This window comes from Molothrus aeneus, chromosome 29, assembly GCF_037042795.1.
Source record: "Molothrus aeneus isolate 106 chromosome 29, BPBGC_Maene_1.0, whole genome shotgun sequence".
NCBI lineage: Eukaryota > Metazoa > Chordata > Aves > Passeriformes > Icteridae > Molothrus > Molothrus aeneus.
The window spans coordinates 810,439-837,857 of NC_089674.1; the positions used below are offsets into that span (position 1 = coordinate 810,439).

The 27,419-nt window shown below is 48.7% G+C and overlaps 2 protein-coding genes across 3 annotated transcripts in view; both read left to right on the forward strand.

Annotated features, from left to right (window-relative positions):
- The window catches only part of SLC23A2 (solute carrier family 23 member 2), a 57,577-nt gene extending 46,411 nt beyond the window's left edge, over window positions 1–11,166 (forward strand). The window contains exons 13-16 of the mRNA XM_066567368.1: window positions 2,002–2,131; window positions 3,353–3,490; window positions 4,747–4,842; window positions 5,710–11,166. Coding sequence (XP_066423465.1) covers window positions 2,002–2,131; window positions 3,353–3,490; window positions 4,747–4,842; window positions 5,710–5,942 — 597 coding nt within the window. The 3' untranslated portion in view covers window positions 5,943–11,166. The remainder of the gene's footprint in view (window positions 1–2,001; window positions 2,132–3,352; window positions 3,491–4,746; window positions 4,843–5,709) is intronic.
- Window positions 11,167–13,052: 1,886 nt separating this feature from the next.
- On the forward strand, window positions 13,053–26,883 carry RASSF2 (Ras association domain family member 2). Of its 2 annotated transcripts, none has more exons than XM_066567370.1 (12): window positions 13,053–13,121; window positions 13,561–13,706; window positions 17,534–17,671; window positions 19,119–19,194; window positions 19,996–20,147; window positions 20,796–20,878; window positions 21,169–21,317; window positions 22,425–22,526; window positions 23,130–23,181; window positions 23,673–23,794; window positions 25,313–25,410; window positions 25,694–26,883. In XM_066567370.1, exons 3-12 carry the CDS (start codon window positions 17,613–17,615, stop codon window positions 25,761–25,763), a joined length of 963 nt encoding a protein of 320 aa, XP_066423467.1. In that variant the 5' UTR covers window positions 13,053–13,121; window positions 13,561–13,706; window positions 17,534–17,612; the 3' UTR covers window positions 25,764–26,883. The 2 variants fall into 2 exon arrangements, with proteins under 2 accessions (XP_066423467.1, XP_066423468.1); XM_066567371.1 differs by having other exon boundaries at window positions 17,581–17,671.
- Window positions 26,884–27,419: the final 536 nt, after the last annotated feature.

The following is a 27,419-nucleotide window of genomic DNA, read 5'->3' on the forward strand; positions in this document are numbered from 1 at the left end:
TCAAGACTCTGGAAAGAGTCACAAGTTTGAGTTTTCATTATTATCTTTTTAGCATTCAGTAAGTTTCCTTTCTGTATTCTTTAGATTAGTATAGTATTTTTAAATATATTGTAGTATATGTAATGTATATATAGTATAGAATAATATATAGTAAAATATATAGTATAGAACTATATATATGTACTATATATAGTATATATGATATATATATAATATATATACTATAGTGTATATATATATATATTATACAGTACACTTGCAAGTACAATAGATATACACTATATCTATATTATATGTACACCTGTGAGTACAATAGATATATTCTTATATATATTATATGTACATGTGAGTAAAGTAGATATACACTATATATATATATTATATGTACACCTGTGAGTGCAATAGATATACACCATATCTATATCATATGTACACCTGTGAGTACAGTAGATATACACCGTGTACATATTATATGTACACCTGTGAGTACAATAGATATACACCATATCTGTATTATATGTACACCTGTGAGTACAATAGATATACACCATGTATATATTATATGTACACCTGTGAGTACAATAGTTATACACCATATCTATATCATATGTACACCTGTGAGTACAGTAGATATACACCATGTATATATTATATGTACACTTGTGAGTACAATAGATATACACCATGTATATATTATATGTACACATGCGAGTACAATAGATGTACACCATGTATATATTACATGTACACCTGTGAGTACAATAGATATACACCATATCTGTATTATATGTACACCTGTGAGTACAATAGATATACACCATATCTGTATTATATGTACACCTGTGAGTACAATAGATATACACCATATCTGTATTATATGTACACCTGTGAGTACAGTAGATATACACCATGTATATATTATATGTACACCTGTGAGTACAATAGATGTACACCATGTATATATTATATGTACACCTGTGAGTACAGTAGATATACACCATGTATATATTATATGTACACCTGTGAGTACAATAGATGTACACCATGTATATATTATATGTACACCTGTGAGTACAATAGATATACACCATGTATATATTATATGTACACCTGTGAGTACAATAGATGTACACCATGTATATATTATATGTACGCCTGTGAGTACAGTAGATATACACCATATCTATATTATATGTACACCTGTGAGTACAATAGATATACACCATATCTGTATTATATGTACACCTGTGAGTACAGTAGATGTACACCATATCTATATTATATGTACACCTGTGAGTACAGTAGATATACACCATATCTATATTATATGTACACCTGTTAGTACAATAGATATACACCATATCTATATTATATGTACACCTGTGAGTACAATAGATATACACCATATCTATATTATATGTACACCTGTTAGTACAATAGATATACACCATATCTATATCATATGTACACCTGTGAGTACAATAGATATACACCATATCTATATTATATGTACACCTGTGAGTACAGTAGATGTACACCATGTATATATTATATGTACACCTGTGAGTACAATAGATGTACACCATGTATATATTATATGTACACCTGTGAGTACAGTAGATATACACCATATCTATATTATATGTACACCTGTTAGTACAATAGATATACACCATATCTGTATTATATGTACACCTGTGAGTACAGTAGATGTACACCATATCTATATTATATGTACACCTGTGAGTACAGTAGATATACACCATATCTATATTATATGTACACCTGTTAGTACAATAGATATACACCATATCTATATTATATGTACACCTGTGAGTACAATAGATATACACCATATCTATATTATATGTACACCTGTGAGTACAGTAACGCAGGCGCCAGGAAGGAGCTGCAAAGAGCCCTGAGCAGCAGCACCAACAGCAGCAGGTGTGAGGCCGGGCTGGGGCTGCCCTCACGCGTGTCCTGTGCTGTTTCCCGCAGGTTGGCAGCCGCAGGGTGATCCAGTACGGAGCTGCCTTCATGCTGCTGCTGGGCATGGTGGGCAAGTTCAGCGCGCTCTTCGCATCCCTGCCCGACCCCGTGCTGGGGGCTCTCTTCTGCACCCTCTTTGGTAAGGGCCTTGCTTTCTCAGGAATAGGTGATGACAGGAACCCCTGTGCTCCTCCAGGCATGGTTTGTGATGGAAAAGATGAGTCCTTTCATGTAAAATATATATAATTATAATTATAATTATAATTATAATTATAACATAATATTTATAAGTATAAATAAAACATAAATATATATAAACATAAATGAAACATAATCTATATAAATATATATATAGAACGCAAAAATAAATTATAAATATATATTTATATATAAAAATATCTATAAAACACAAAATATATATAAATACATGTAAAACACAAAGCAGAAATCGCTGGATGTTATTGGCTTGCTTAATAGAAGGAAATCCCCAGAGGAAGGAGTACCATAACACTGCTTTCCTAATAATCTACCAAAATCTTCCTTTGCTAAGAATCTACCTCCAGGCATGTTTTGTGATGAAAAAGATGAGTCCTTTCATGTAAAATATATATAAATATAAATAAAACATAAAATATATACAAATATACATAAAACTCAAAAATAAAATATATATCAATATATATAAAACACAAAACAATGTTACTGGCTTGCTTAACAGAAGGAAATCCCCAGATATAGAGTAACACTGCTTTCCTGATAATCTACCAAAATCTTCCTTTGCTAAGAATCTACCACAATCTTCTCTATCTCCTATTTGATAATAGGAACCTCTGTGCTCCTCCAGACATGTTTTGTGATGAAAAAGATTGAGCCTTTTATGTAAAATATACATAAATATAAATAAAACATAATATATATATAAATATATATAAAACACACAAAAATATATATAAAACACAAAAGTAAAATATATAAGAATATATATAAAACACAAAGCAATGTTACTGGCTTGCTTAACAGAAGGAAATCCCCAGAGACAGAGTAACACTGCTTTCCTGGTAATCTACCAAAATCTTCCTTTGCTAAGAATCTACCACAATCTTCTCTTTCTGGTTGCAGTGGCCTGTGGTTTCGTGGTGCACTGATTCTCAGGTTTGCTAGTTTCTCAAAATACAGATTAAAAGGAGAAAGAAGAAGAAGCAGCTGCTGTGCTATTAAGAAAACCCCGTGCACTTTTCTGACAGATTATTCCAAATGTACTGGGGGGTATCTCCAGGGATATTTTGCTGGGGTTTGATGGTTTTTTTGAAGAAAAAAGAGTTGCCTCAGAGCTGATCTTGGGGTGTTTTGTTGTGTCCAGGGATGATCACGGCCGTGGGTCTGTCCAACCTGCAGTTCATTGATCTCAACTCCTCTCGCAACCTCTTTGTGCTGGGATTTTCCATCTTCTTTGGGCTCGTGCTCCCCAGCTATCTCAAACAGAACCCCTTGGTCACAGGTACGTGCTCCTCCTCCTCCCCATCAGCACTTCTGCCTCGTGCTCACCTGGAAAACCCAGCAGGTATAGAGGGTCAGGAAGGGAAACCCCAAATTATGGGGGAAAACCCCAAATTGTGGAGGAAAAACCCAAATGATGGGGGAAAACCCCCAAATTATGGAGGAAAGTCCCCAAATGATGCCAACAGGAAAGGCTGTAGGTCCAGACAAGCTCTGTGTGTGTTCAGAGAATTCTTTGAGAGGCTGAGACCTGCAGGGAATGTTCCAGTGGGACACAGCTGGAGCTTTCCTGCTGTCTCTGGGTGCAGTTACCAGCTGGGATGAAATAAAAACTGGAAGGGTGAATGCGAGCTGAAAACGATGCTGAAAGATTAAGGGGAAAAACAGCAAGGCAGAGTTTGGAAGGTGGGGAATTGTTTGGGGGTCGAACTTTCTGTCCCTCAGACGTGTTCTGGGTGTTGATTTTAATTCTAGTGAGTTCCTTTGCAGACTGTTCAGGGAATTGTAGCTTTGAGGAGTTCACGGGGGAGCTTTTCTGCTTCCGTGTGACCCTCAGCAGTGCTCATGCCCAGTGTGTGTCACCAGACACGGACTCAAAGGAGACATTTCACTGCTTTGGGTTTGTCTGGGGGTTTTTAAACCAAATATTAACTGACTTTTCTTTCCACTGTGCCTTCAGACCAGGATTTAAGGGCATATCTGTCCTGCTGTAAGTGGTTAGAAAAGCAGATCCCTGAAGCTTTTTGTGGTTAATGCAGTGTTCTTCCATAACCGGGGCTGTGAATCCTTGCCCCTTTGAAAAGTAAAGATCTACAAAAAGGATTACTTATAAAATCTTTATTAAAATAATTCTTATTACTTACAGAATAATTATAGAAAAGATTTATAAAAGAATTCTTATATAAAAAGTACAGTTTTACAGTCTGAACGCTTCTCTTCTGCACCCCACGGTTTTCTGCTTAGCTCTGACTAGCTGTGCCTGCAGTAGGAACTGAAATGGTGCTTTGTGACATTGCTGTGAGCAGCTGGGACTTCCTGAAAATGGCATTTTGGGGAACAATGAGACTTCCTGAAATTTGCATTTTGGGGAACAATGTCCCGTGCTGGGGGAAGGTTCTGCATCCACCCCCTGCCTCCCAGAGCCCTCTCTGAGCAAACCCTCGCTGAGCCCAGGCCCAGGCGCTGCTGCCCGGCCCGGGGGGATTCAGGGGGCTGTGGCTGATGAAATCCCAGCAGGTTTCCTCCCTGTTGCTGCAGGAATTGCAGGCATTGATCAGGTGCTGAACGTGCTGCTCACCACGGCCATGTTCGTCGGGGGCTGCGTGGCCTTCGTGCTGGACAACACCATCCCAGGTGAGCCCTGCAGCATTCCTGGGGATGGCAGGCAGGGATCCTTGGGGAATGGCAGAAACCCATGGTACAAACAGCATTCCCCAGAGAAAGGCAGAATTCCTTGGGAAAATGGCAGAAAGCCATGGTACAAACAGCATTCCCTGGAGAAAGGCAGAATTCCTTGGGAAATGGCAGAAAGCCATGGTACAAACAGCATTCCCTGGAGAAAGGCAGAATTCCTTGGGAAATGGCAGAAATCCCTGAGTACAAACAGCATTCCCTGGAGAAAGGCAGAATTCCTTGGGGAAATGGCAGAAAGCCCATGGTACAAACAGCATTCCCTGGAGAAAGGCAGAAATCCCTGGAAAATGGCAAAATTCCCTGGATAAAAACAGAATTCCTTGGAGAAAGACAGAATTCCCTGGAAAAAAGAGTGGAATTCCCTGGGGAAAGGCAGAATTCCCTGGGGCAGAACACCAGCAGGGGATCCTGCTTTTGGTTTCCACAGCAGAGCAGAATCCTCACAGCTGCCCTCCCTCCCTCCCTCCCTTCCCCTGAGGACGCCTCAGGTTAAAATCCCATCCTGTAAAACACCTAAAAAACCTGATTAAAACCAAGCCAGTCTCCAGGAGACAGAGGAAAACTGGATTTGAGATCCAAACCTGCTTCCATTCCAGAGGAATAATCTGCCTTGACTTCCAGTTACAAAACAAAGTAGATAATGTGGTTTTTCCCTTTTTGGGGAGCCTGGAACATCTTCCCAAGAGCTTTGCTGAACTTGGTGGCTGAGCCCTGGTGTTCTCCTCCTTCTTTCAGGCTCTGCTTTGTGTCCATGTCAAGATATCCATAAACATAAATACATTTTCCTCCTTTTATTCTGATTTTTAGGAAGCCCCGAGGAAAGGGGAATTCGGAAGTGGAAGAAAGGGGTTGGCAAAGGCAGCAAATCCCTGGATGGCATGGAGACCTATGATCTGCCTTTTGGCATGAACTTCATTAAAAAGTACAGGTGTTTCAGCTTCCTGCCCATCAGCCCCACCTTCGTGGGGTACACGTGGAAAGGCTTCAGGAAAAGCAGCAGCTGCAGGAGTTCAGATGAAGACTCAGAAGCTACAGTATAGCCTTAGCTGAAATTATATTATCTAGTTGTAGTCAAAGATGTATTTGCAGTTTCTTGCTGATTAAGAAGCATTAAAATATATGTTTTGTATATCTGCATTTAAATTCTGGAACCAGAGCTGAGACAGATTTAAAAAAAAAGAAAAAAAAAAAAAAAAAGCTTTTCCTGCTGTGGGTGCTGGGAGCCAGGTCAGTGTCTCTGGGGCAAATCCTGCTGATTTTGGGAGCTTGGAGAGAGCTGTGCACCTAATTCTGCTGGTTTTTAATGGGTTTAGGTGGAGGTGTGGAGGTGCTGCTGCAAGTTTTTGGGTTTTATTGTGATTTTATTGGAGCCCTCAGCGATGGCTATGCCAGGGAAGCTGAACCTTGGAGAAGGAGGGGAGGGGGAAGAAGAGAGAAAAGGAGAAATAATTTCCTTCAGCTGATGTCAGATGCCGTGGATGCTGCTGTGCTGCTCAGTGAGTTGCTCAGTGCCCTGGAAACGGCTCAGCTGATGCTGGCAGCCCAGGAGAGTTCCAGTCTGTGCTTGCAGTGACACAGCAGCGCTCAGACAGGAACTTTCTGGAATAACTCAGCCTCTGAGAGCCGTGGCTGGCTCAGTCTGCAGCAGCCCCTTCTTCTCCTGGCAGCATTTCTCATTTCTGCACCTTTGCCTTCCCCGCCAGGGTTTCCCTGGGCAGCTCCAGGGATGGCAGAGCTGGGCTCACACAGGAGCTGCAGGGTTCAGTGCCCAGCAGGATGTGTCCTGGCCAGCCAGAAATGCTGATTAGCTGAGCAGCTCCAAGCCATTCACAGTTGTTCCTGCAGGGAAAGCCACGCTTGGCTCTGAGCAGGGCTTTTATTTTATTTCATTTTGCTGATGGCTCTTCTCCCCTTGTGGGGCCTGTGCAGAGGCTGATCCTGCTGGAAGGGCTTAGGGAGAGCAGAGACACTGCACCTGCAGCCTCACCCACGATGGCTTCACGGGTATTGGGTCCAACCAGGGCACCACTCAGACCTTTTCCTCCTGCCTGGAATAGTCTCAGCTCTGCTGTTATGTGGGTGTTCACGCTCATCATGCATTCATGATTAACAGTTTTATTCCTGTTTAATGTTCTTACTATTGCAAGTTAGTTTTAGACTTCAGTGTGGCCCCTAAAGCATTTTCAGCTGTGGAGATCATCAGGGAAATGTTGTGTAATGTAATTTCAAGGCCAGTAATGCTCTACGGTGCTTGCATTTTGTATTCCTGGGAAACCATACCAGTAGATCCTGTAACCCCCTGACCTATTTATCCAAGTTTGACTACTGGACAGGAGCACAGGAGCTCTGTTTTCTCTGAGTCTGCTCCCAGGGGAATTTGTTCTGGGTTTTTGAAGCATGGACGGGTTGGGGTGGGGAGGGCAAGGACGGAGCTCAGTAGTGTAGAGTGGGAATGGCTCCGTGGAGCTTGTTCTCAGCATGCCATGGCTGTTCCCAAAAACTGTTTTCCCCCATTTTCCCCATGCCCAAGCATGCCTTTGTTCCTGCTTCCCTCGGGGAACTCTCAGTCGTTTGCAGTCCTGGTGTCACTTGGGCTCCAGAGCTGCTCCGAAGTCGTTGTGTGGTAGACGAGGTTGGTTTGCCTGTGAAACAAAAAAAAAGTCATTTTTGCTCATTTTTCAGTGTTTTCCTCCCCAGGGAGCGAGGTGCTGGGTGCCCCTGCACACGGTTTGGGTGTGGGGAGCTCTGCTCAGTGGCACAGGGACTCCAGATCCCCCAGCCAGAGATGGGTGGCAGGGTTAAGAACGGGGTTAAAAATGCCCATCCAGAAGGAAAACAAATGCACCTCTGGTGGCTGTGCAGCCTGAGGGGTTGTGGAACCATGTCAGGTGCCAGAGTTGATGATCCTGTGAAGGTGGAGAAAGGGAGGGAAAGCTTTCAATTCCCAGCTGGCTGCAGAGAGAGGAGGGGTGAGAGCAGAGCTTTGCCTCTCACCCTGCTGAGGGAACCCGGGTGAGCTCCCAGTGGAGATTCCCAAGCCCCAGGGCAGCAAATCCTGCGTAAATTCTGTCTCCTCCCTGGAGCAGAACTCCCTCCCTTCCCCACGGCATTCTCCAGGCAGGTGCAGCCCAGTTTTCTGTTGGATTTTTAATTCTTTTTGTGGTTTGTGCCCATTCCCTCAGCCCAGGCCTGCCCTGGGGAACAGCTGGAATTGGCTCCGTTTGGATCCCAGTTTGGATCCCAGTTTGGATCCCAGTTTGGCTCAGTTTGGATCCCAGTTTGGATCAGTTTGGATCCCAATTTGGATCCCAGTTTGGATCCCAGTTTGGATCCCAGTTTGGCTCAGTTTGGATCCCAGTTTGGATCCCAGTTTGGATCCCAGTTTGGATCCCAGTTTGGCTCAGTTTGGATCCCAGTTTGGATCCCAATTTGGATCCCAGTTTGGATCAGTTTGGCTCCCAGTTTGGATCCCAGTTTGGATCCCAGTTTGGATCCCAGTTTGGCTCCCAGTTTGGCTCCCAGTTTGGATCCAGTTTGGCTCAGTTTGGATCCCAGTTTGGCTCAATTTGGATCCCAGTTTGGCTCAGTTTGGATCCCAGTTTGGATCAGTTTGGATCCCAATTTGGATCCCAGTTTGGATCCCAGTTTGGATCAGTTTGGCTCAGTTTGGATCCCAGTTTGGATCCCAGTTCGGATCCCAGTTTGGCTCAGTTTGGATCCCAGTTTGGATCCCAGTTTGGATCCCAGTTTGGATCCCAGGGTGAGTGGTCAGAGGGGAGCCCCCGGCTCAGGAGGGACCCTGGGTGTGCAGGAAGGGCTGGGCTGGGCTGGGCTGGGAGGTTTGGGCTGAGTTTTGGGAGGAGGAGCTGCCCTGGGGAAGATCTGTGCTTTCTTTGGGAGGGGAGAGCCCTGAGCTCACCCCAGGTTTGTGCAGCTGCAGGGGGGGATTTTGGACCTTGAACCCTTCCCTTTTCCTGGTCCCTTCTCCTGGCCGCTTTGCCAAGTGGCTGCTGTGAAATTCCAAATTCCAGGGATTTTCTGCTGAGCAGGGCTGGAGAGGATGGAGCTGCAGGTTTGGGGAGCATTAAAATCCCAGACTGCAGGGATTTAGGTGCCCGTGCCAAGCTCTGGCAGGGCTGCAGAGGATGGAGCTGCAGGTTTGGGGGGAATTAAACACAAATTGTGTCTGCTGGGGACGTCCAGGTGCACCCTGACTGCCAATGCTGGATTTTGCTCCCTGTCCTTCCCTGCCCTTTCCAACAGCCAGACCCCAAGCACCCAGGGAAGTCGGCAGCTGAGAGGTGAGTGAAGAGGTGACGAGAACTTTCAACCAGATCTGGAGAGGGAAGGGCAAATATTCATGGTAGAAATCTCATTTTGTCATATCAGAGGCGGCATCAGTGTATACAAACAAAGTAACTTGGGATTTTTGTAATTGATATTCTCTTGTATTTTTTTTAGGTTCAATTAAGGGTTCTTGCTGACATGTTGAAACGCGTTTTCTAAAGCAAATACTTGCAAATTATGCCTATAGAAATTTAGGTTTCGTAGCTGACAGCTATGATTGATTCACGTTGTCATATTGGAGGGACTTAGCTCAGAAAGCTCAAACCTTTTCAACCCCAAATTTGCTTTTATTGCCTTTTAATACTGACTTGAAATATGACAACTTGGTTTGTACATGAATATTGCAGTATTTTATTTCCATATATTAAGAAAATAACATTTCCACTCAGGATAACAGCGCTGTTTTCCTGGGAGGGAGTGGTATGAGTGTCATGACAATGTCATGTGATGGTAGAATTTCTTCATTGACGAATCTATAGTGGTTGTGTATACTTTATTTACCCATCTTTGTGTTCCTACCCAAAACTGGAGCCTTTTGTTGTTTCCTCCCTGCTGAGCCCTCGGGGCTCCCGGGGGCAGAATTGGAGAAAACCCCTCACTGGGTCATTTACACCCCAAAGAATTGTGCAGATCCTGACATTTTGGGTACAAACAGCGCTGCAGGCACTCGTGGTGGCAGAGCCCGAGTCTGCTGGTTTGGCTGAGCCCTTGGATGCCTCCCCCACCTGAGCAGCCTGGCTGAGACCAGCACCACTTCCCCTTCCTTCCTCGTTCCTCGTGGCCTTCTCCCACCAAAATCCGCTTTTTTCTCTTTTTTCTCCCCTTTTCCTTTCCCGTTGCAGGCGGGGCTGGCGGGGGTGCAGCAGAGCCCCACTGGGTGCAGTTTGTGCTTTTGGGGGGGGTCCCAGGGCTGGCTGAGATTTGGGATGGGCTGGGGGCCGCCCTGGGTGCTCCTGGCTGGGGCTGGGGGTGGCACCAGGGTGGCTCTGCCCCATCCCCAGGGTGGCACCAGGGTGGCTCTGCCCCATCCCCAGGGTGGCACCAGGGTGGCTCTGCCCCATCCCCAGGGTGGCACCAGGGTGGCTCTGCCCTCCCCAGGGTGGCACCAGGGTGGCTCTGCCCCATCCCCAGGGTGGCTCTGCCCTCCCCAGGGTGGCTCTGCCCTCCCCAGAGTGGCTCTGCTGTCCCCAGGGTGGCTCTGCCCTCCCCAGGGTGGCTCTGCCCTCCCCATGGTGGCTCTGCCCTCCCCAGAGTGGCTCTGCCCTCCCCAGGGTGGCTCTGCCCCATCCCCATGGTGGCTCTGCCCTCCCCAGGGTGGCTCTGCCCTCCCCAGGGTGGCACCAGGGTGGCTCTGCCCTCCCCAGGGTGGCTCTGCTGTCCCCAGGGTGGCTCTGCCCCATCCCCATGGTGGCTCTGCCCTCCCCAGGATGGCTCTGCCCCATTCCCAGGGTGGCTCTGCTGTCCCCAGAGTGGCTCTGCCCTCCTTGGCACCCCCGTGCTGCCAGCCCCAGTAATTCCCGTGTTTGTCTGTTCAGAACAACCTCTGGCATAACAAACTATTGACAACTATTGACTGTTCTTAGGCGGTGGGGATAAATTTTCCTTTTTTTTTTTTTTCCCATGACTTTTCGTGACTGACTTTGGCTGTAAAACTTTTTTTGTTCAACAGCAAAAGTTTATTTTGGGGGGGTTTTTTGTTGGATTATTTTTTGTTGTTCTTGTTCCAAGATGTGTAATTCTTTTACAGATTTTTTTTTATTATTATTCCTTTTTTTTTTTTCTAACATTGCTTCATTAAACAACTAAATATTTAAAAATGTAATATTTGGACCAGATATTGTGAATAATAGTAGATAAAGCTATTTTATTCTGTATTTTTAAAGCTGTTCAGTATAAATAAACGCGGGCATAGATGCAGTGATTTTTCCTTTAGTGGTGAATTGTGGAATTACAGCATCCTGGAGTGGTTTGGCTTGGAAGGGAAGGATTCCTCCCTAATTGATTGATTTCTCCCTAATGGATGATTAATTAATTGATGAATGGATTATTAATTTCAGAATCCAGGTGATGGCCAGATCCAACCCAGAGTCTTTGGAGCTGCCCAAATCCACAACCCCCAAATGCCTTTGGGACCCTCAGCTCCCACCTCGGGGAGTTCCTGGGTTTGTGGGGCACAGGCTCAGATTCCTGCCCCTATCTTGGCATTTCCTGCCTGTTCCTGGGATTCTTAATGGGATTTCCTGCCCATTCCTTTTGATTCCTGCCCCTTCCTGAGATTCCCTTCCCATTCCTGGGATTCTTCCTGGGATTCCTGCTCCATTCCCCCCTCCAGGCTCCACTGCCTGAGCACTGGTGACAGCGAGCAGGACCTGGCAAAAATCAGGATTTTACCCCAATTCCACAGCCAAGATTCCCCTGTGCTCCCACAGGTGCCCACCCCAAACCCCAGATTTATTTTTATTATTTTTATTTTTATTTTTATTTTTCTGTTTGCATCCCCCTCCCAGGAGCTGAGGGTCAGGGGAAGTTCTCCCCGTGTCTGGGGACAAATCCTGGGGTTTGGGGCCGGCTCCATTGTCCTCTCTCCCCACCACAAAGGGCCTCTGATCCCTGCCAGCCCTGGAGATGCTGCTGGAATATCAATCCTGACCCAGCCCCGCTCACTTTCGCCGAGTCAGTGCTTCCCTGAGCCAGAACTTCTCATATTTTACACAGAAATCCAAGAAAATCTGGGAAAAAAGGCCCATTCCAGCCTGTGCCTGCAGAGAGGCCAGTTTGGCTCAAGCAGCTGCTTTGATTATTTCTTTGTTTTGGGGTTGTTTGGTTGGGGTTTTTTTGTTTTTTCCCTTTCGTGTGGGCTGTTTCTAGGCAAATTCCTTCAAAAGAAAAAAAGCCCAGAGGAGCCACAAAGCTCTGGGAAAGGTCAGGGGCAGACAAAGGAGGAGGGACACGGCTGCTGCTCCTCTGGAATACTGAACACCCCCAGACACCCCCAAACTCTCTCTAAACACCTCCCAGCGCCCCCAAACTCCCCCCAGGACACCAGAACCGGCCGGGCAGGATGGGACCCCGATCCTGGGAACGCTGAGTGCTGCAGCTGCTGCTCCAGGCAGATTTTATTGGAATTTATTTCCTCCTCCATCCCTGCTCGGGGGCGGTTTTGGAGCCGGGTGGGATCCCGAGGCCGAGGGGAGCAGCCAAGTGTGCTGCCTGCACGGCTCTGGCACTGAAAATCCCAGGATTTGGGGCTTTTTAGGGCAGAAACAGCCGCTCCAGCCTGTGGGGTGCAGCCCAGAAATTCCCTCTGGGGATTCTGGACAAAGCTGGAGCTGATTGTGGGAGCATTTCCAGCCTGGCTGCATGGGATGGGGATTCCTTCGGGGTTCTGGTCTTGGCAGTGGGGTTGGAGAATCCCTTGGGATCCTGTTCCTGACGTTGGGAATGGGGAACCTTTTGGGATCCTGTCCTTACCATTGGAAATACCAGGGCATTTCTGGGGACAGTGGGGGCGAGGTGTCCTTGGGGAACCCGGAACCTGCCCAGGGACGTTCCTGGAGCATCCCTCGGGATGTTTGGGCGGGGACAACGCGGCTCCCGGAGGTGACGCCTTTGGGGTGCCCAGCCCTGGCACCCGGGCAGGGATCCCGGGGCCGCGATGTCCTCAGGGATGCGGGTTCCGGGCTGACCCCGGTTACGGGAGGGAGGGACGGGGGTCCCCGGGGAGGGAGGGGGCGTCCCCAGGGAGGGAGGGGGCGTCCCCCGCGCTGCCACCCCCGGCCCCGCCCGCGCCCCTCCCCGTCCCGCCCCGCCCCGCCCAGGGGCGGCCTCCGGGGCACCGGCTGCGAGCGGAGCGGCACCGGCACCGGCACCGGGTGAGTGCGGGCGGGATGGGGCATCACCCCCATCCCCATCCCCATCCCCATCCCCATCCCCATCCCCATCCCCGTCCCCGCGCCGGGAGCGGCCCCGGGGCTGAGCCGGGCCCCCCCCGCCGCAGCCGGGAGCTCGCGGAAAACCTCCGGGATCCTCGGGATCCGTCCCCCAGCCCCGGTGTCACCTCAGCCTCCCCGAGCGCCCCCAGCATCGCCCCCCGAGCGGGGCTGGAGCGGCCGCGCTTCCCTGCCCGGGCTCGGCACCCTCGCTCCCCGTCCCGCCCGCGCTGTCCCGGGGCCCGCCCGCAGCCCCTGGCGGCCGCCGGCTCCTCCCGAGGGCTTCACCCGAGCGCGGCCCCGCTGTCCCCGGGTGACCCGAGCCCCTCCCGCGGCCCCTCCGCGGGCGCTGAGCGCTCCCTCCTTCCCCTGTGCCCCGCAGGACGGAGCGGCCGGGCCGGAGAACAATAGCGGCGCTGGGAACAATGGAGCGGCCGCCGCTCCCCGCTTAGGGATGCGGGCCGGGGCAGCGCTCCCAGCCCGGGAGTAGCGCAGGAACCGCGGCCAGCGCAGGATCCGCGCCTCGGGGTGAGCGCTCGGCTCGGTGCCCGCTCCGCCCGTGCCCCGGCGCCGCCTCCGGGCGATGTTCGGGCACCGGAGCGGCCTCGGGCCGGGGAAAGGCGGCCGGGGCTGCGGGGAGGGAGCATCGCGGCCTCTCCGGGGACGGGATATTCCCACAATGCTCGGCTGCGCCAGATCCGCGCCTCCCGCCCCATGCCGGGGATGCTGCCGGGGTGGGGTGGGACTGAAGCAGCAGAAACCCCCCAAAAGCCGCCGATTTCTCTGCAGGAGCAGGGAAGAACATCGCTCTCCTGCTAAAAACGCGGTTTTGGAAGGGTGGCGGCGGGGTTGGCTACTTTTTTCCTTGTTTTGTTGTGTTGGAGCCGGGCAGGAGCTGTGCGGATGCGGCCGGGCTGGGCTGCGGGCGTGCGGGACGGGCTTTAGGGGGGCTGGTGTTGGGGTGGGGAACAAGAGGAGGCAGAGAGGGCCCGAACCCTCCTCGGTTTGCCCCGGAGCTGCGCTAAAAGCGCTTTGCAAAGCACCAAGAGAGGCTCGGGCCGGGCAGGGCAGGGTGGAACCGCGGCAGCTCCGAGCGGGAAACTGAGGCACGGGGGTGCCGGGAGCTGAGCCGGCCCCAAAGGGCCAGGGTTGAGCAATGCAGCGACTTCCACTTGGCCAGCGCTGTGATCTGGGTGATTCCCAGCATTTCCCCGGTGGTTCCCAGCCGTTTTTTTTTTGTGATTCCCAGCTTTTCCCGGGTTATCCCAGCATTTCCCGGGTTATCCCAGCTTTTCTGGGTGATTCTCAGCTTTTCCCGGGTTATCCCAGCATTTCCCGGGTTATCCCAGCTTTTCTGGGTGATTCTCAGCTTTTCCCGGGTTATCCCAGCCTTTCCCGGGTTATCCCAGCCTCTCCCGGGTTATCCCAGCCTCTCCCGGGTTATCCCAGCTTTTCTGGGTGATTCTCAGCTTTTCCCGGCTGATTCACAGCATTTCCCGGGTGATTTGCAGCATTTCCCCGGTGATTCCCAGCCTTTCCCGGGTTATCCCAGCCTCTCCCGGGTGATTCCCGGTCCCGGAGCCGCCTCTCCCCTCCGCTCCCAGCCTGGTTTTCTCTGCAGACCCAAAAAAGGAAGAATTTGCCCCTTTCCTGAGCGCTAGGAAGGGGATGTGATGACGGAGGCCAAGGTGGCAGAGCCGGGGCGTAAACAGGAAACTCCTCGGCACGGGAGGATGAACCTGCACCTTGGAGCTCCCCTTCCATCCCAACACGGGACTTTTCTTATGGCTCCTGCTCGTCCCCGTGTCCCCTTCGAGGGAATTGGGATTTTGGGAATTGGCATTGACCCCTGGGCATCTCCAGGATGCCCTGGGAAAAAAGCTCCGAGTGGGACCAAGGGCTCCACCCTGGGCTCTGCTGCTCCGGGAGGAGTTTTTCCTCTCACTTTTGTGGTTTTGCTGCTCCAGGGTGGTTCTTTTCACTCCCTTCGGTGTTTTTGCTGCTCCAAAAGGGCTCTTTTCACTCACTTTGATGATTTTGCTGCTCCAGGAGGGTTCATTCCACTCCTTTTGCTCTTTTTGCTGCTCTAGGAGAGTTCTTCGCACTCATTTCGGTGTTTTTGCTGCTCCAGGAGGGTTCTTTTCCCTCACTTTGGTGATTTTGCTGCTCCAGGAGGGTTTTTTCCACTCACTTTGGTGGTTTTGCTGCTCCAGGAGGGGGTTTTGGGTTTTTTTTCACTCCTTTTGGTGTTTTTGGCTCCATTTTCAGATCTGCCGTGTCCTTTAATCCCCCTTGAACCTCCCCAGAGCTTTTCCTCCCTTGCCAGGGGGCCCCCACCAGGGGATGCCCCTTCTGCCACTCCTGCACCTCACACCTGGAACCCCAAATTTGGGACCCCACACTCAGCTGCTGCCCCAAAACCCCATGGATTTATCCCAAACCCTTGAGCCAGCTGCAAAATCCCCTCCTGGTACCATTTTTGGTGGATAAATGGGATTATTCCTGTGGGAGGATGGATGGAGGTGGCTGCAGGAGGAAGGGTGGTGCCAGATTTTGCTGAATTTTGCCAAATTTCACCGAATTTTACCAAAATACTCAGGCAGCTCCTCAGGAAACCCAAAGCTTTGTCAGCTCTTCTGCAATTTTCCTTCTCCTTCTGCTTTTTCTCTGAGCCCCAGGGCTGGGCTGGGCCGATTTCCTGCCCTTCCCCTCCTGACACTGAGGAGTTTTTGCTGTTGAAAATCAGTTTTTATCCCAACGTGTGGGATGGAGCCCCCAGGATTGCTGCCCTGCAGGAGCCTTAGGGTTTGGGTTCGTCCCCTGACAGGTTTTACTGCCCTGGCCTGGATTTTGGGGTGAATTTGGGGTTTTTTCTTTCAGGAAAAGGAGGATTTGTGTCCCAGGGGGCTGGGAGGAAGCACATGGAGAGCAGGGAGGTGGAGGAAGTCAGAGCCTTGAGGAGCAAACGCTTTTTGCTCGCCTCAGTTTCTCTTCCAGGAGAAGGGGAGGGAGGGAAAAGAACCTGAAAAATGAAATTTTTCCATCCAAGGAAAAGCATGACCCCAGAAACGCTTTTTTCACCATTTAACACCTCCCAGTTCCCCATTCTGAGGCCTCTTTGAGGGCTGATTTCCAAACTGAGCATCCCAAGGGCTTCACCCCAAACCCCACCTCAACTCCACCCTGCAGCCCCCCAAAATCCCCTGAGCTCTGAGCCAGGGCCCGTCCCAGGTGGGATTTGGGGTTCCCAAGGGTTTGTGTGGCCCAAAAACCCGGCTGGGATCGTAAAAACCTGGAGGATCAGCCCAGAATTTCTGCCTGCCTGGAAATCCATCCCCGGGACGGCCCCAGGGAGCAGCAGCCGCTCCCGGCCCTGCGCCTCTGAGCTCAGGGGGTGAAAAAGGGCAAAAACCTCGGGGAAAAGGAAAATTCCCACTGCCCCTCCCAGCGGCGGCCCGGGCCTCGCTGCTGGGACACCCGGGGTGCTGCGAATGCAAATTCAGCGCGAGGAGAGAAAGGAGATCTCGGCGGGGATTAAATTTTCAGTGAGTTCGGGCGCCTCTGTCCTTATCTGATCTCCCTCGTTCCCCGAGGAGCCGCCGAGCCCCGCCCGCCCCTCCGAGCCTTTTCCAGGCCCTGGGGGTTTATTCGTGTTTCATTAGTTAGTTCATTTTAGGTTTAGTTTTAGTTTTTATCTATTTATTTATTATATTTCTCTAAATTTTATTTTCTTCTTATTTTTTAAATTTTATTTATTTTTACATTTAGTTTTTCATGTCCTATTTATTTATTTATTTAAAAGTTTTTTTTAATTTATTTAAAGTTTTATTATTTTATTATTTTATATAATTTTGAATTTTAATTTAAATTACTTTTGATTATTTATTATTTTTATTATCTTCAATTTTTATTCTTAATTTCATTCTTATTTTTGATTCCTTTTCATTGCTTTTTATTTTGTGACTTATTTTATTTTCATTTTTAATTGGTTTAATTTTTAGTTCTAGCTTTGCTTTTATTTTTACTTTTATTTCTATTATATGTATATATTTATACTTATAAAATATATTTATATTTATACTTTTATTTTTATTTCCATTTTTTAATTTCCATTTTTATTTTTTATTTTTATTTCCATTTCTATGTTTTATTTTTATTTCCATTATATGTATATATTTATACTTATACAATATATTTATACTTATACTTTTATTTTTATTTCCATTTTTTTTTAATTTCTATTTTTATTTCCATTTTTATTTTTTATTTTTATTTCCATTTTTATTTCCATTTTTATTTCCATTTTTATTTTTTATTTTTATTTCCATTTTTATTTTTTTATTTTTCTCCCCCAGGGGAGGGTGGCTGGCTTGGCTCTCCTGACCCCATCGTGTCCCCCCAGCCCGGCTCCCCCCATGCCCGCCCGGCCCCACCATGGAGCTCAGCAGTGCAGGGGGCGCCGTGCCCTGCGGGAAGGACAAATTCATCTCCAGGTACCGGGGACAGGGACAGGGGGGACACGGGGGGGACATGGGCGGGGACACGGGGCTGACATGGGGCTGGGGCATTCCTGGTGTTCAGGGGATATGGGATGTGGGATATGGGATGAGATACGGGTTAAGGGATGTGGGATTTGAGATGTGGGATGTGGGGTCTGGGATGAATGTGGGATGGATTTGGGATGTGGGATCTGGGACATGGGATGGATGTGGGATATGGGATATGGGATGGTTTTGGGATATGGGATATAGGATATGGGATTTGGTATATGGGACATGGGATAGATGTGGGATATGGGATGGTTTTGGGATATGGGATATGGGATATGGGACATGGGATGGATGTGGGATATGGGATATGGGATGGTTTTGGGATATGGGATACAGGATACAGGATTTGGGATATGGGATATGGGACATGGGATGGATGTGGGATATGGGATGGTTTTGGGATATGGGATATGGGATATGGGATTTGGGATATGGGGTATAGGGTGTGGGACAGATTTGGGATACAGGATGTGGGATAGGGGATGGCTTAGCTGGAACCTGAAATGGGGAATTTGGTGTGGAATGTGTTATCTGGAACCTAAAATATACAATATCTAACAATATCTAACAGTATATAACAATATATACAATATCTAACAATATCTACAATCCATATATTGCATTGTATATATACAATATCTACCAATATCTACAATATATAACAACACCATAGAATGTGTAATGTATAACAATGTATCACAATATCTAACAATACATACTATAAATATATATATTGTAATGTATATATACAATATCTACCAATATCTACCAGTATACAATATATAACCACAGATAACAACACTATCTAATGTATAACACATAATAATACATGCAATATATGACATCACTGTATAATGTGTAATATACAACAATATCTAACAATCCCCACGATTTGCACTGGGTTTGCCCCTTTTATTTTTGTTTTTCTCGCCACTTTGCCCCTCGGAGCTTTGCTCTGAGCTGGAGGAGGCCGGCGTGGCCCCCTCGCCTGTGACCACTCGTGACTCCAGCGTGACCCCCCAGGAATCTGATAAAATCTTTTGGTCTTCGCCTCGTGACCAACTGCCCCGAGCTCCCTTGGGGTTCCTTGTGCCTTTTAGGGACATTTATGGGGGACACCCTCACAGGGAGATTCTCCCCCTAATTGTGGCTGCAAAAGGTGGGGCCCCCAGCAAAACCTTCAATAAGGGAGGAGGAAAAAGACCCAAATCTGCCTCAAATAAAGCAGTTGTTGGGTCCCCAGCAGCACAGAGGGTCCCTCAGCCAGGGCAGCAATTCCTGCTTTTCCTGTAGCATCTCAGGGGTCACTGGTGGTGCCTGCAGCATCTCCCCTCTCACCCCAAACCCCATCTCAGCCCCTTTTTTCCCCATTTTTTAATTTTTCCCCCAGGAATGAGCTGCTCCTGCACCTCAAGACCTACAACATCTACTACGAGGGGCAGAACCTGCAGCTGCGGCACCGGGAGGTGAGAGAGGAGGGGACTAGGGGGCACAACAGGGAATCCAGGGCTCCAACAGCTCCTCTGGGAACTGCAAATTTATATTATATATATAATATTTCTATTATTATTTTATATTTATATATATATATGTAATTTGCATTCGCATTATTTATATATATATATATATATATATAAATTTTTACATATAAATCTATAAATCTTTATATTATATATAAAATCTTTATATATACAATCTGCATTTGGATTTATATATATATATAATCTTTATATTATATATGTAATTTGCATTCAGATTATATAGATATATAAATTTATATATATAAATTTACCATAGATATCATATATATTTACATTGCTTTGTGTATATAAAATATTTCAATTATATATATAAAATCTGCATTCAAATTATATGTACATATCTGAGTTTTTTAATATGATATGTAAACCTTTATATTATATATAAATACTTATATTATATATAGAAAATCCTTATATTCTATGTATAAAATCCTTATGTTGTATGCATAAAATCCTTATAGTCTACGTATATAATCCATATATTCTGTATATAAAATCCTTATAGTCTACATATAAAATCCTTGTATTCTGTGTATAAAATCCTCGTATTCTGTGTATAAAATCCTTATATTCTATGTATAAAATCCTCATATTCTACATATAAAATCCCTGTGTTCTGTGTATAAAACCCCTATATTCTGAGTATAAAACTCCTGTGTTCTGTGTGTAAAATTCCCGTGTTCTGTGTGTAAAATCCCCGTGTTCTGTGTGTGAATGTGGCTGCAGGAGGAAGGGGAGCTGATCGTGGAGGGGCTGCTGAACATCTCGTGGGGGCTGCGCCGCCCCATCCGCCTGCAGATGCAGGACGACAACCAGCGCATCCGCCCGCCACCCTCCTCTTCCTCCTGGCACTCGGGCTGCAACCTGGGCGCCCACGGGTGAGTGAGGGCAGAGACAGCCCCAAAACACAGCCCTGAAAACACAGACCCAAAAATACAGACCTGAAAAACACAGACCCAAAAGTACAGACCTGAAAAATACAGACCTAAAAAACACGGCCCTGAAAAAACACAGCCCCCAAAATACGCAGCCCCAAAAACGGGCAGGCAGCCCCCAAAAAATACAGCCCTGAAAAACACAGCCCTAAAAACACAGCCCCAAAAAACAGCCCTAAAAAACACAGCCCTAAAAATACAGACCTAAAAAACACAACCCCCAAAAACACAGCCCAAATAAACACAGCCTTGAAAAACACAGCCCCAATAAACACAGCCTTGAAAAACACAGCCCCAAAAACACAGCCCCTAAAAAACACAGCCCCAAAAATACACAGCCCCAGAAATGGGCAGGCAGCCCCAAAAACACAGACACAAAAATACACAGCTCCAAAACCACACACAGACAACCCAAAAACATTGAGCCCCAAGACCGCACGGCCCCAAAAACCACAGAGACAGCCCCAAAACCGCACAAACAGCCCCAAAACCTCCCTCCAGCCTGTCAGGATGTACAGGTTGCACCCCTGGGCAAGGCACCCCAGGACAGAGACCCAGGACAGGCCACCCACCCCCTCTGTCCCCACCCAGGTCTGTGCTGAAGCCCAGCACCCTGCCGGACATCCAGGTGACAGATGTGGACGCTGCCACCCGCACGGAGAATCCTGGCACAGGTGAGCCGGGCTGGGATCCACCGGCATTGGATCCACCAGGATCAGTCCTGGGGCTCAGATCCACCAGGTTTGGATCCAGCAGGATTGGACTTGGATCCAGCAGGACTGGATCCACTGGGATCGGTGCTGGGGCTCAAATCCACGGGAAGTAGTCCCAGGGCTTGGATCCACCGGGATTGGGTCCACCAGGATCAGTCCCAGGGCTGTGCTGGGGCTCAGGAGTGGTCCTGGGGCTCGGCCTGGGGTCAGTCCTATGGCTCAGATCCCCTGGGACTGAAGGTGCTGTGCAGCCCCCAGGGCGGCAGAGGAGGCCCCGCAGCTGATGAGGACCCGCAGCGACGTCGGCGTCCGGCCCCGCGGCAGCGCCCGCACGGCCGGGGAGCAGCGGCGGCTGCGGCGGCACCGCTTCTCCATCAACGGCCACTTCTACAACCACAAGGTGAGCCCAGGGGTCACCGTCCGCCCTCACGGGTGGGTTTTGTGGTGGTGAGTGATCTCAGAGTGCAAAAAGAACCGACACGGTACAAGGGGGTTTGCAGTGACTATCAAAACAAATGTACCTTTATTGAATAACTACAGCCAAATGTGTTGGGGAGGAACTGGGGGAGAAAGGGGAAAAATAAGGAAAAGAGGGAGAAAAAAAGAAAGGTGTGGAGCTACCAAACATAGAACGGTGGAGTCCTTCGGTGTCCAGCCGATGGAGTTCACCAGGTGACGTCCAGGGAGACCTCAGGGGTGCAGCCCATCTGGACTCTAACCGTACTCTTTATTGATGGAGGAAGGGGACGAATCTTGAAACCGAATCAAAGGTAGCCTATTGTACTTTGGGGGGAAAGAATGGTATTTAGAGAAGGGTACACACAGTCCATGTTCTCAGCAGTGGGTGAGAGCCGTTGTCTTCATGGCCCACTGCTCACACCTGCAACATCCATCTTGCTTTGGTCAGCTTGCCTCCCCCACACACCTCCCTGGGACGGGGGCTTCAGTCCCAGTCCTTGGAAAGAGTGGGGAGGGGGCCCTTTCACACAGGGCTTTCATGTCGTGGTTTTTGATGGAAAGGAGCCTTTTCACACAGGGCTTTCATGTCGTGGTTTTTGATGGAAGGGCTCCTTACATCTCAGTCTGTCTGTCATGGAGACTATAAACGAGTGAGAGGGGTCTTCTGTGGGGAACCACCCAGAACTCAGGAGAAGCCCAGCCAGGCCGAGAGGTGGGACAGCTCCCAGGGCTCTCGTTGCCAAAGGAGGAAGGTGCCCCCTTCTTGTTTCCATGGGGCTCAGTGCAGCACGCAGCAAACACCCCTGTAACAGGAGCTTAGCGATGTGCTGAGTCTCAGGGTCCTTGCTGTGTAACTTTCTCCAGCAGGGCCAGAGAGGCCAGAGATTTCAGGCAGGGTCTTTTCTTCAGTGGTCCCCAATGAGGATTGTGAGGCAAAAATGAGAGGAGCTTCGGACAGAGCCTCACACCGGGCTCCAGGGGGGCTCCAGGGGGTCTGGGGGATCCAGGGGGTCCTGGCAGGGCTCTCAGTGCCCGCTGTGCCCCGCAGACCTCGGTGTTCACGCCCGCCTACGGCTCCGTCACCAACGTGCGCATCAACAGCACCATGACCACGCCCCAGGTGCTCAAACTGCTGCTCAACAAATTCAAGGTATGGGCATCACCCCTCACTCAGTGCTCTGGGTGCAGCTTGTGTTGTGGATAAAATGAATTAAAATGTTTTATAGGTTATATGTATAATATCTGCATGCAGATTTTTTATCCATCTATCTATCTATCTATCTATCTATCTATCTATCTATCTATCTATCTATCTATCTATCCATATACATATATATAAAGTATTATCTATTTGTATTCATATTTTCATATTTTTAGATTTTATTACTCTATATATTTATTTATATAGTTTATATTTATATTCATATAGTTTATAAATCTTTATATTAGATACATGTAATTTGCATTCAGATTATATAAATATGAATTTTTTATATAAATCTTTATATTATATATAAAATATTTATATGTGTAAAACCTGCATTCACATTATATATAATGTATATATGTATACATACACACACAAATACACATATATATGTGTATATATATATAAATATAAAAATCTATACCCTATATATATATATACACATATATATATATACATATATATATATATATATATATATATATATACATAGACTATACCAGGGCAGAACCTGTCCCTTTACCAGAGCTTTGTGTCTCCCCCCAGATCGAGAACTCAGCAGAGGAGTTTGCTCTGTACATGGTGCACACGAGCGGAGGTGGGTGCCCCAAATCCCCTGGCTGTGAGCGCCCCAAACCCCCAGGCGGGAGTGCCCCAAATTAATCCCCTGGCCAGGAGTGCCCCAAATCCCCACGGTGCTGCCACTTCAGCCCTGGTGCTGCCCAGGCACTGCCAGTTCCACCCAGACACTGCCAGTACAACACAGGCACTGCTGGTACTGCTCTGGCACTGCTGGTACCACCTGGGCAGTGCTGGCACCACCTGGGCACCGCTGGTACCACTTTGGCACTGCTGGTACCACCCTGGCAGTGCTGGTACCACCCTGGCACTTCTGGTACCACCCTGGCACTTCTGGTACCGCTCTGGCACTGCTGGTACTGCTCTGGCACTGCTGGTACCTCATGGGCACTGCTGGTACTGCTCTGGCACTGCTCTGGCACTGCTGGTACCGCCCTGGCAGTGCCGGTACCGCCCTGGCCGTGCCGGTGCCCGTCCGGTGCCAAGGCCGCGGCTGCGTTGTCCCTGCAGAGAAGCAGCGCCTGCGCGGCAGCGATTTCCCGCTGCTGGCCCGCGTGCTGCAGGGCCCCTGCGAGCAGGTGTCCAAGGTGTTCCTCATGGAGAAGGACCAGGTGGAGGAGGTCACCTACGACGTGAGTGCGGCCCGGGGGCTGCGGGGGGAGATCTGGGGTGTTTGGGGGTCGGGGCGTCACAGGTTTGGGTGGGAGGGACCCCAAATCCCAGCCAGGGCCACCCCTGCCATGGCAGGGACACCTCCCCTGTCCCAGGCGGCTCCAAGCCCTGCCCAGCCTGGCCTGGGGCACCTCCATGGATCCTGGGATGGCTTTTTTGGGAATTCTGTGCCAGCCCCTCCTCGCCCCCACAGGGGAGGGTTTATCCCCAGTGAACAGAGACACCCTGGGGCTGCAGGAGCTGCTCTGTCCATGAAAACTCCTGATCCCCCAGGAAATTCCCCAGAGCATTCCCAGTGCATTCCCAGTGTGTTCCCAGTGCATTCCCAGTACATTCCCAGTACATTCCCAGTGTGTTCCCAGTGCATTCCCAGTGCATTCCCAGTACATTCCCAGTACATTCCCAGTGTGTTCCCAGTGCATTCCCAGTGCATTCCCAGTGCATTCCCAGTGTGTTCCCAGTACATTCCCAGTGTGTTCCCAGTGTGTTCCCAGTGCATTCCCAGTGCATTCCCAGTACATTCCCAGTACATTCCCAGTGTATTCCCAGTGCATTCCCAGTACATTCCCAGTACATTCCCAGTGTGTTCCCAGTGCATTCCCAGTGCATTCCCAGTGCATTCCCAGTGCATTCCCAGTGTGTTCCCAGTGCATTCCCAGTACATTCCCAGTACGTTCCCAGTGTGTTCCCAGTACATTCCCAGTACATTCCCAGTGTATTCCCAGTGCATTCCCAGTACATTCCCAGTACATTCCCAGTGTGTTCCCAGTGCATTCCCAGTGCATTCCCAGTGCATTCCCAGTGCATTCCCAGTGTGTTCCCAGTGCATTCCCAGTGCATTCCCAGTGCATTCCCAGTGTGTTCCCAGTGCATTCCCAGTGCATTCCCAGTGCGTTCCCAGTGCGTTCCCAGTGCATTCCCAGTACATTCCCAGTACATTCCCAGTACATTCCCAGTGTGTTCCCAGTGCATTCCCAGTGCATTCCCAGCACATTCCCAGTACATTCCCAGTACATTCCCAGTGCATTCCCAGTGCATTCCCAGTGCGTTCCCAGCCCTGCTGTGCCGTCCCAGCCCTGCTCACAGAACAGGGATTTCCCAGGAATTGTTTTTCCCCCTGCTGGGAGCAGCTCCCTTGTGCCATCTGCCGGCTCTGAAATCCCAAATCCCGCCCCAAACCCGGCACTTTTGGGGTGAATTTGGGGTTAAGCAGCTCTGAGGCTTTGACACTCAGACAGAGCCACCTCCAGCACCCAGTGGGTGAATCAAAATAAATAAATAAATAAGATAAATAAACCTTAGACTGTTCTTTTTCCCATAATTATCCACTTGTTTGCACGAGCTGATGCTCACAAACATTTTTTTTTTTAGGGTTTGCTGTAAAATGTTGGGGTCTTTGGTGAAATCTGAGGAGATGCTGGGGGGTGGGCGATTTCCTCCCCCTCTTCACCATCTCCTGCCGCTCCTCTCCCACCCAGGTCGCCCAGTACATCAAATTTGAGATGCCCATCCTCAGGAGCTTCATCCAGAAGCTGGAGGAGGAGGAGGACCGGGAAGTGAAGAAGCTGAAGCACAAGTACGTGGGGCTGGGGGGAAGAACATCCCAAAAAAACCCCATCTGTGCATCCCTGGGATGCTCCAGCACTGGGATTTTCCCTGCCTGGTGATCCCTAAGTTTGGGGAAGCAGAGAGGGGGAAAATAGGAGGGAAAAATCCTCGTTTTTGGGATTTTTGTGGGATTTTCTGCCTGGTTTAGTGGCATTTCCTGCAGTGGAGGTGGGGTTTGGCATCCCCAAAGGTGGGGTTTGAATTATCCCAGGGTTAAAAACCCTTTTATTTTGATTTCTGTGCCTCCCCAGGTACTCCATCCTGCGGCTGATGATCGAGCAGAGGCTGGAGGAGATCTGCGAGGGCCCCACGGCCATGTGAGCGTCCCTGGGATGTGCTGCACCAAATCCCAACCCCAAAACGCTCCTGGTGCCCACCTGGCTGGCCCCAGCCCCGAGCCAAACCCCCCTCCCAAACCTCCATCCCCTCAAAATCCTCGGGGGGCTCCTCCCAGGAAGGCTCTGGATGGTGGCAGCTTCAGCCAAAACCTCAAATCCCTGCAAAACACGGGGAAAAAAAAAAAACAAAAAAAAAAAAAGAGAAAAAAAGAGGAAATCTCTGAGCAGCACCAAGGAGAGGCTGCCAGAACTGCAGAGCTGGAATTTTGGGGGGCTCAGGTTGGAAATGCCCGACGTGGCTCCCTGGGAGGGTCCTGCTGCTCGGCAGCAACAGAGCACAGAAAAATTCCTCTTTTTGTTTCAGAGAAAAGCACATTCCTGCCCTATCACCGCAATAATTCCCCGGTGTTGGGAGGATTTTGTAAATCCCAGGGGTTGGCTGAGATTTTGGGGGGGTTTAACCCTGACCTGGGGGCTCATGGGTGCATTTCCAGCCCAGGAGAAAATCCCATTTTCCCCCCAAAGCTGCAGCCACGGCGTGGCCCCTCCGTCCCCCCTGTAATTTGCACTAATATTTCAGGATTTTGAAGAAAACCACAATGTCAAACCTCTCTGGTAGCTGTAAATGCCAAAAACCACAAAAACAAACGGCAGAGGGCCTTGAGCATCTCGAGGGGTCTGGATGGGAAAGGGGGAGAGGCAGGAGGAGGGGGAGGCAGAAATAAAGAGGATTTTGTTTTCCAAATCCATTTTCTAGCCAGGAAATGATCCTGGTGAAACCAGGACAGCACCAGCTGGAAAAACCTCTTTCCTCCCAGGCTAAACCAGCAATACCCATTTTATACCTCGATGTGAATTAACCTCTGACTTTCTCCTCCCTTCCCTTTGAGTTTTTGCAATGCATCTTTGTAATATTTTTTTTTTAATTTTTAATTTTAATTTTAATGGTACCTTTTCCACCTTTAACTCACGTTGGGGAAAGTGTTGTACAGCGAGAGGAGCTTTGGATGTGTTTGAAGGATGATTGTGGCACTGCTGCGTGGATTAACAAGGAAATAAAATAAAATAAAATAAAATATGTAGCAACTTCATGCAGAATGAAACCCCCTGAGTCAGAGCCTGGCTTTGTCCAAAAGAAATCACTTTTTGTGGGTAGAAATGCCATGGAAATGAATAAAAAATGAGAGTAAATCCTGAATCCACTGCCTGAGTGCCAGTGGAGGAGTTCCCCAAGGAGAAATGTTCTCACCTTCCAGATTTACAGATTCCCACCTAAATTTCTGGAGGATTTTTGGGGTATATTGGGCTAGTTTGGGGCTGGCTTGTCCAGAATAAATCACTTTTTGTGGCTAGAAACGCCATGGAAATGGGTAAAAAATGAGATGAGAGAAAAGAGTAAAATCCTAGTGAAGAAGTTCCCCAAGGAGAAGCGCTCCCACTTTCCAGATTTACAGATTCCCACCTGAACTTCTGGAGGATTTTTGGGGAATGCTGGGCTGGTTTAAGGTGTGGCTTGTCCAGAATGAATCACTTTTTGTGGCTAGAAATGCCATGGAAATGAGTAAAAAATGGGATGATAGGAAAGAGTCAAACCCCAAGGGAGAAGTTCCCCAAGGAGAAGCGCTCTCACCTCCCAGAT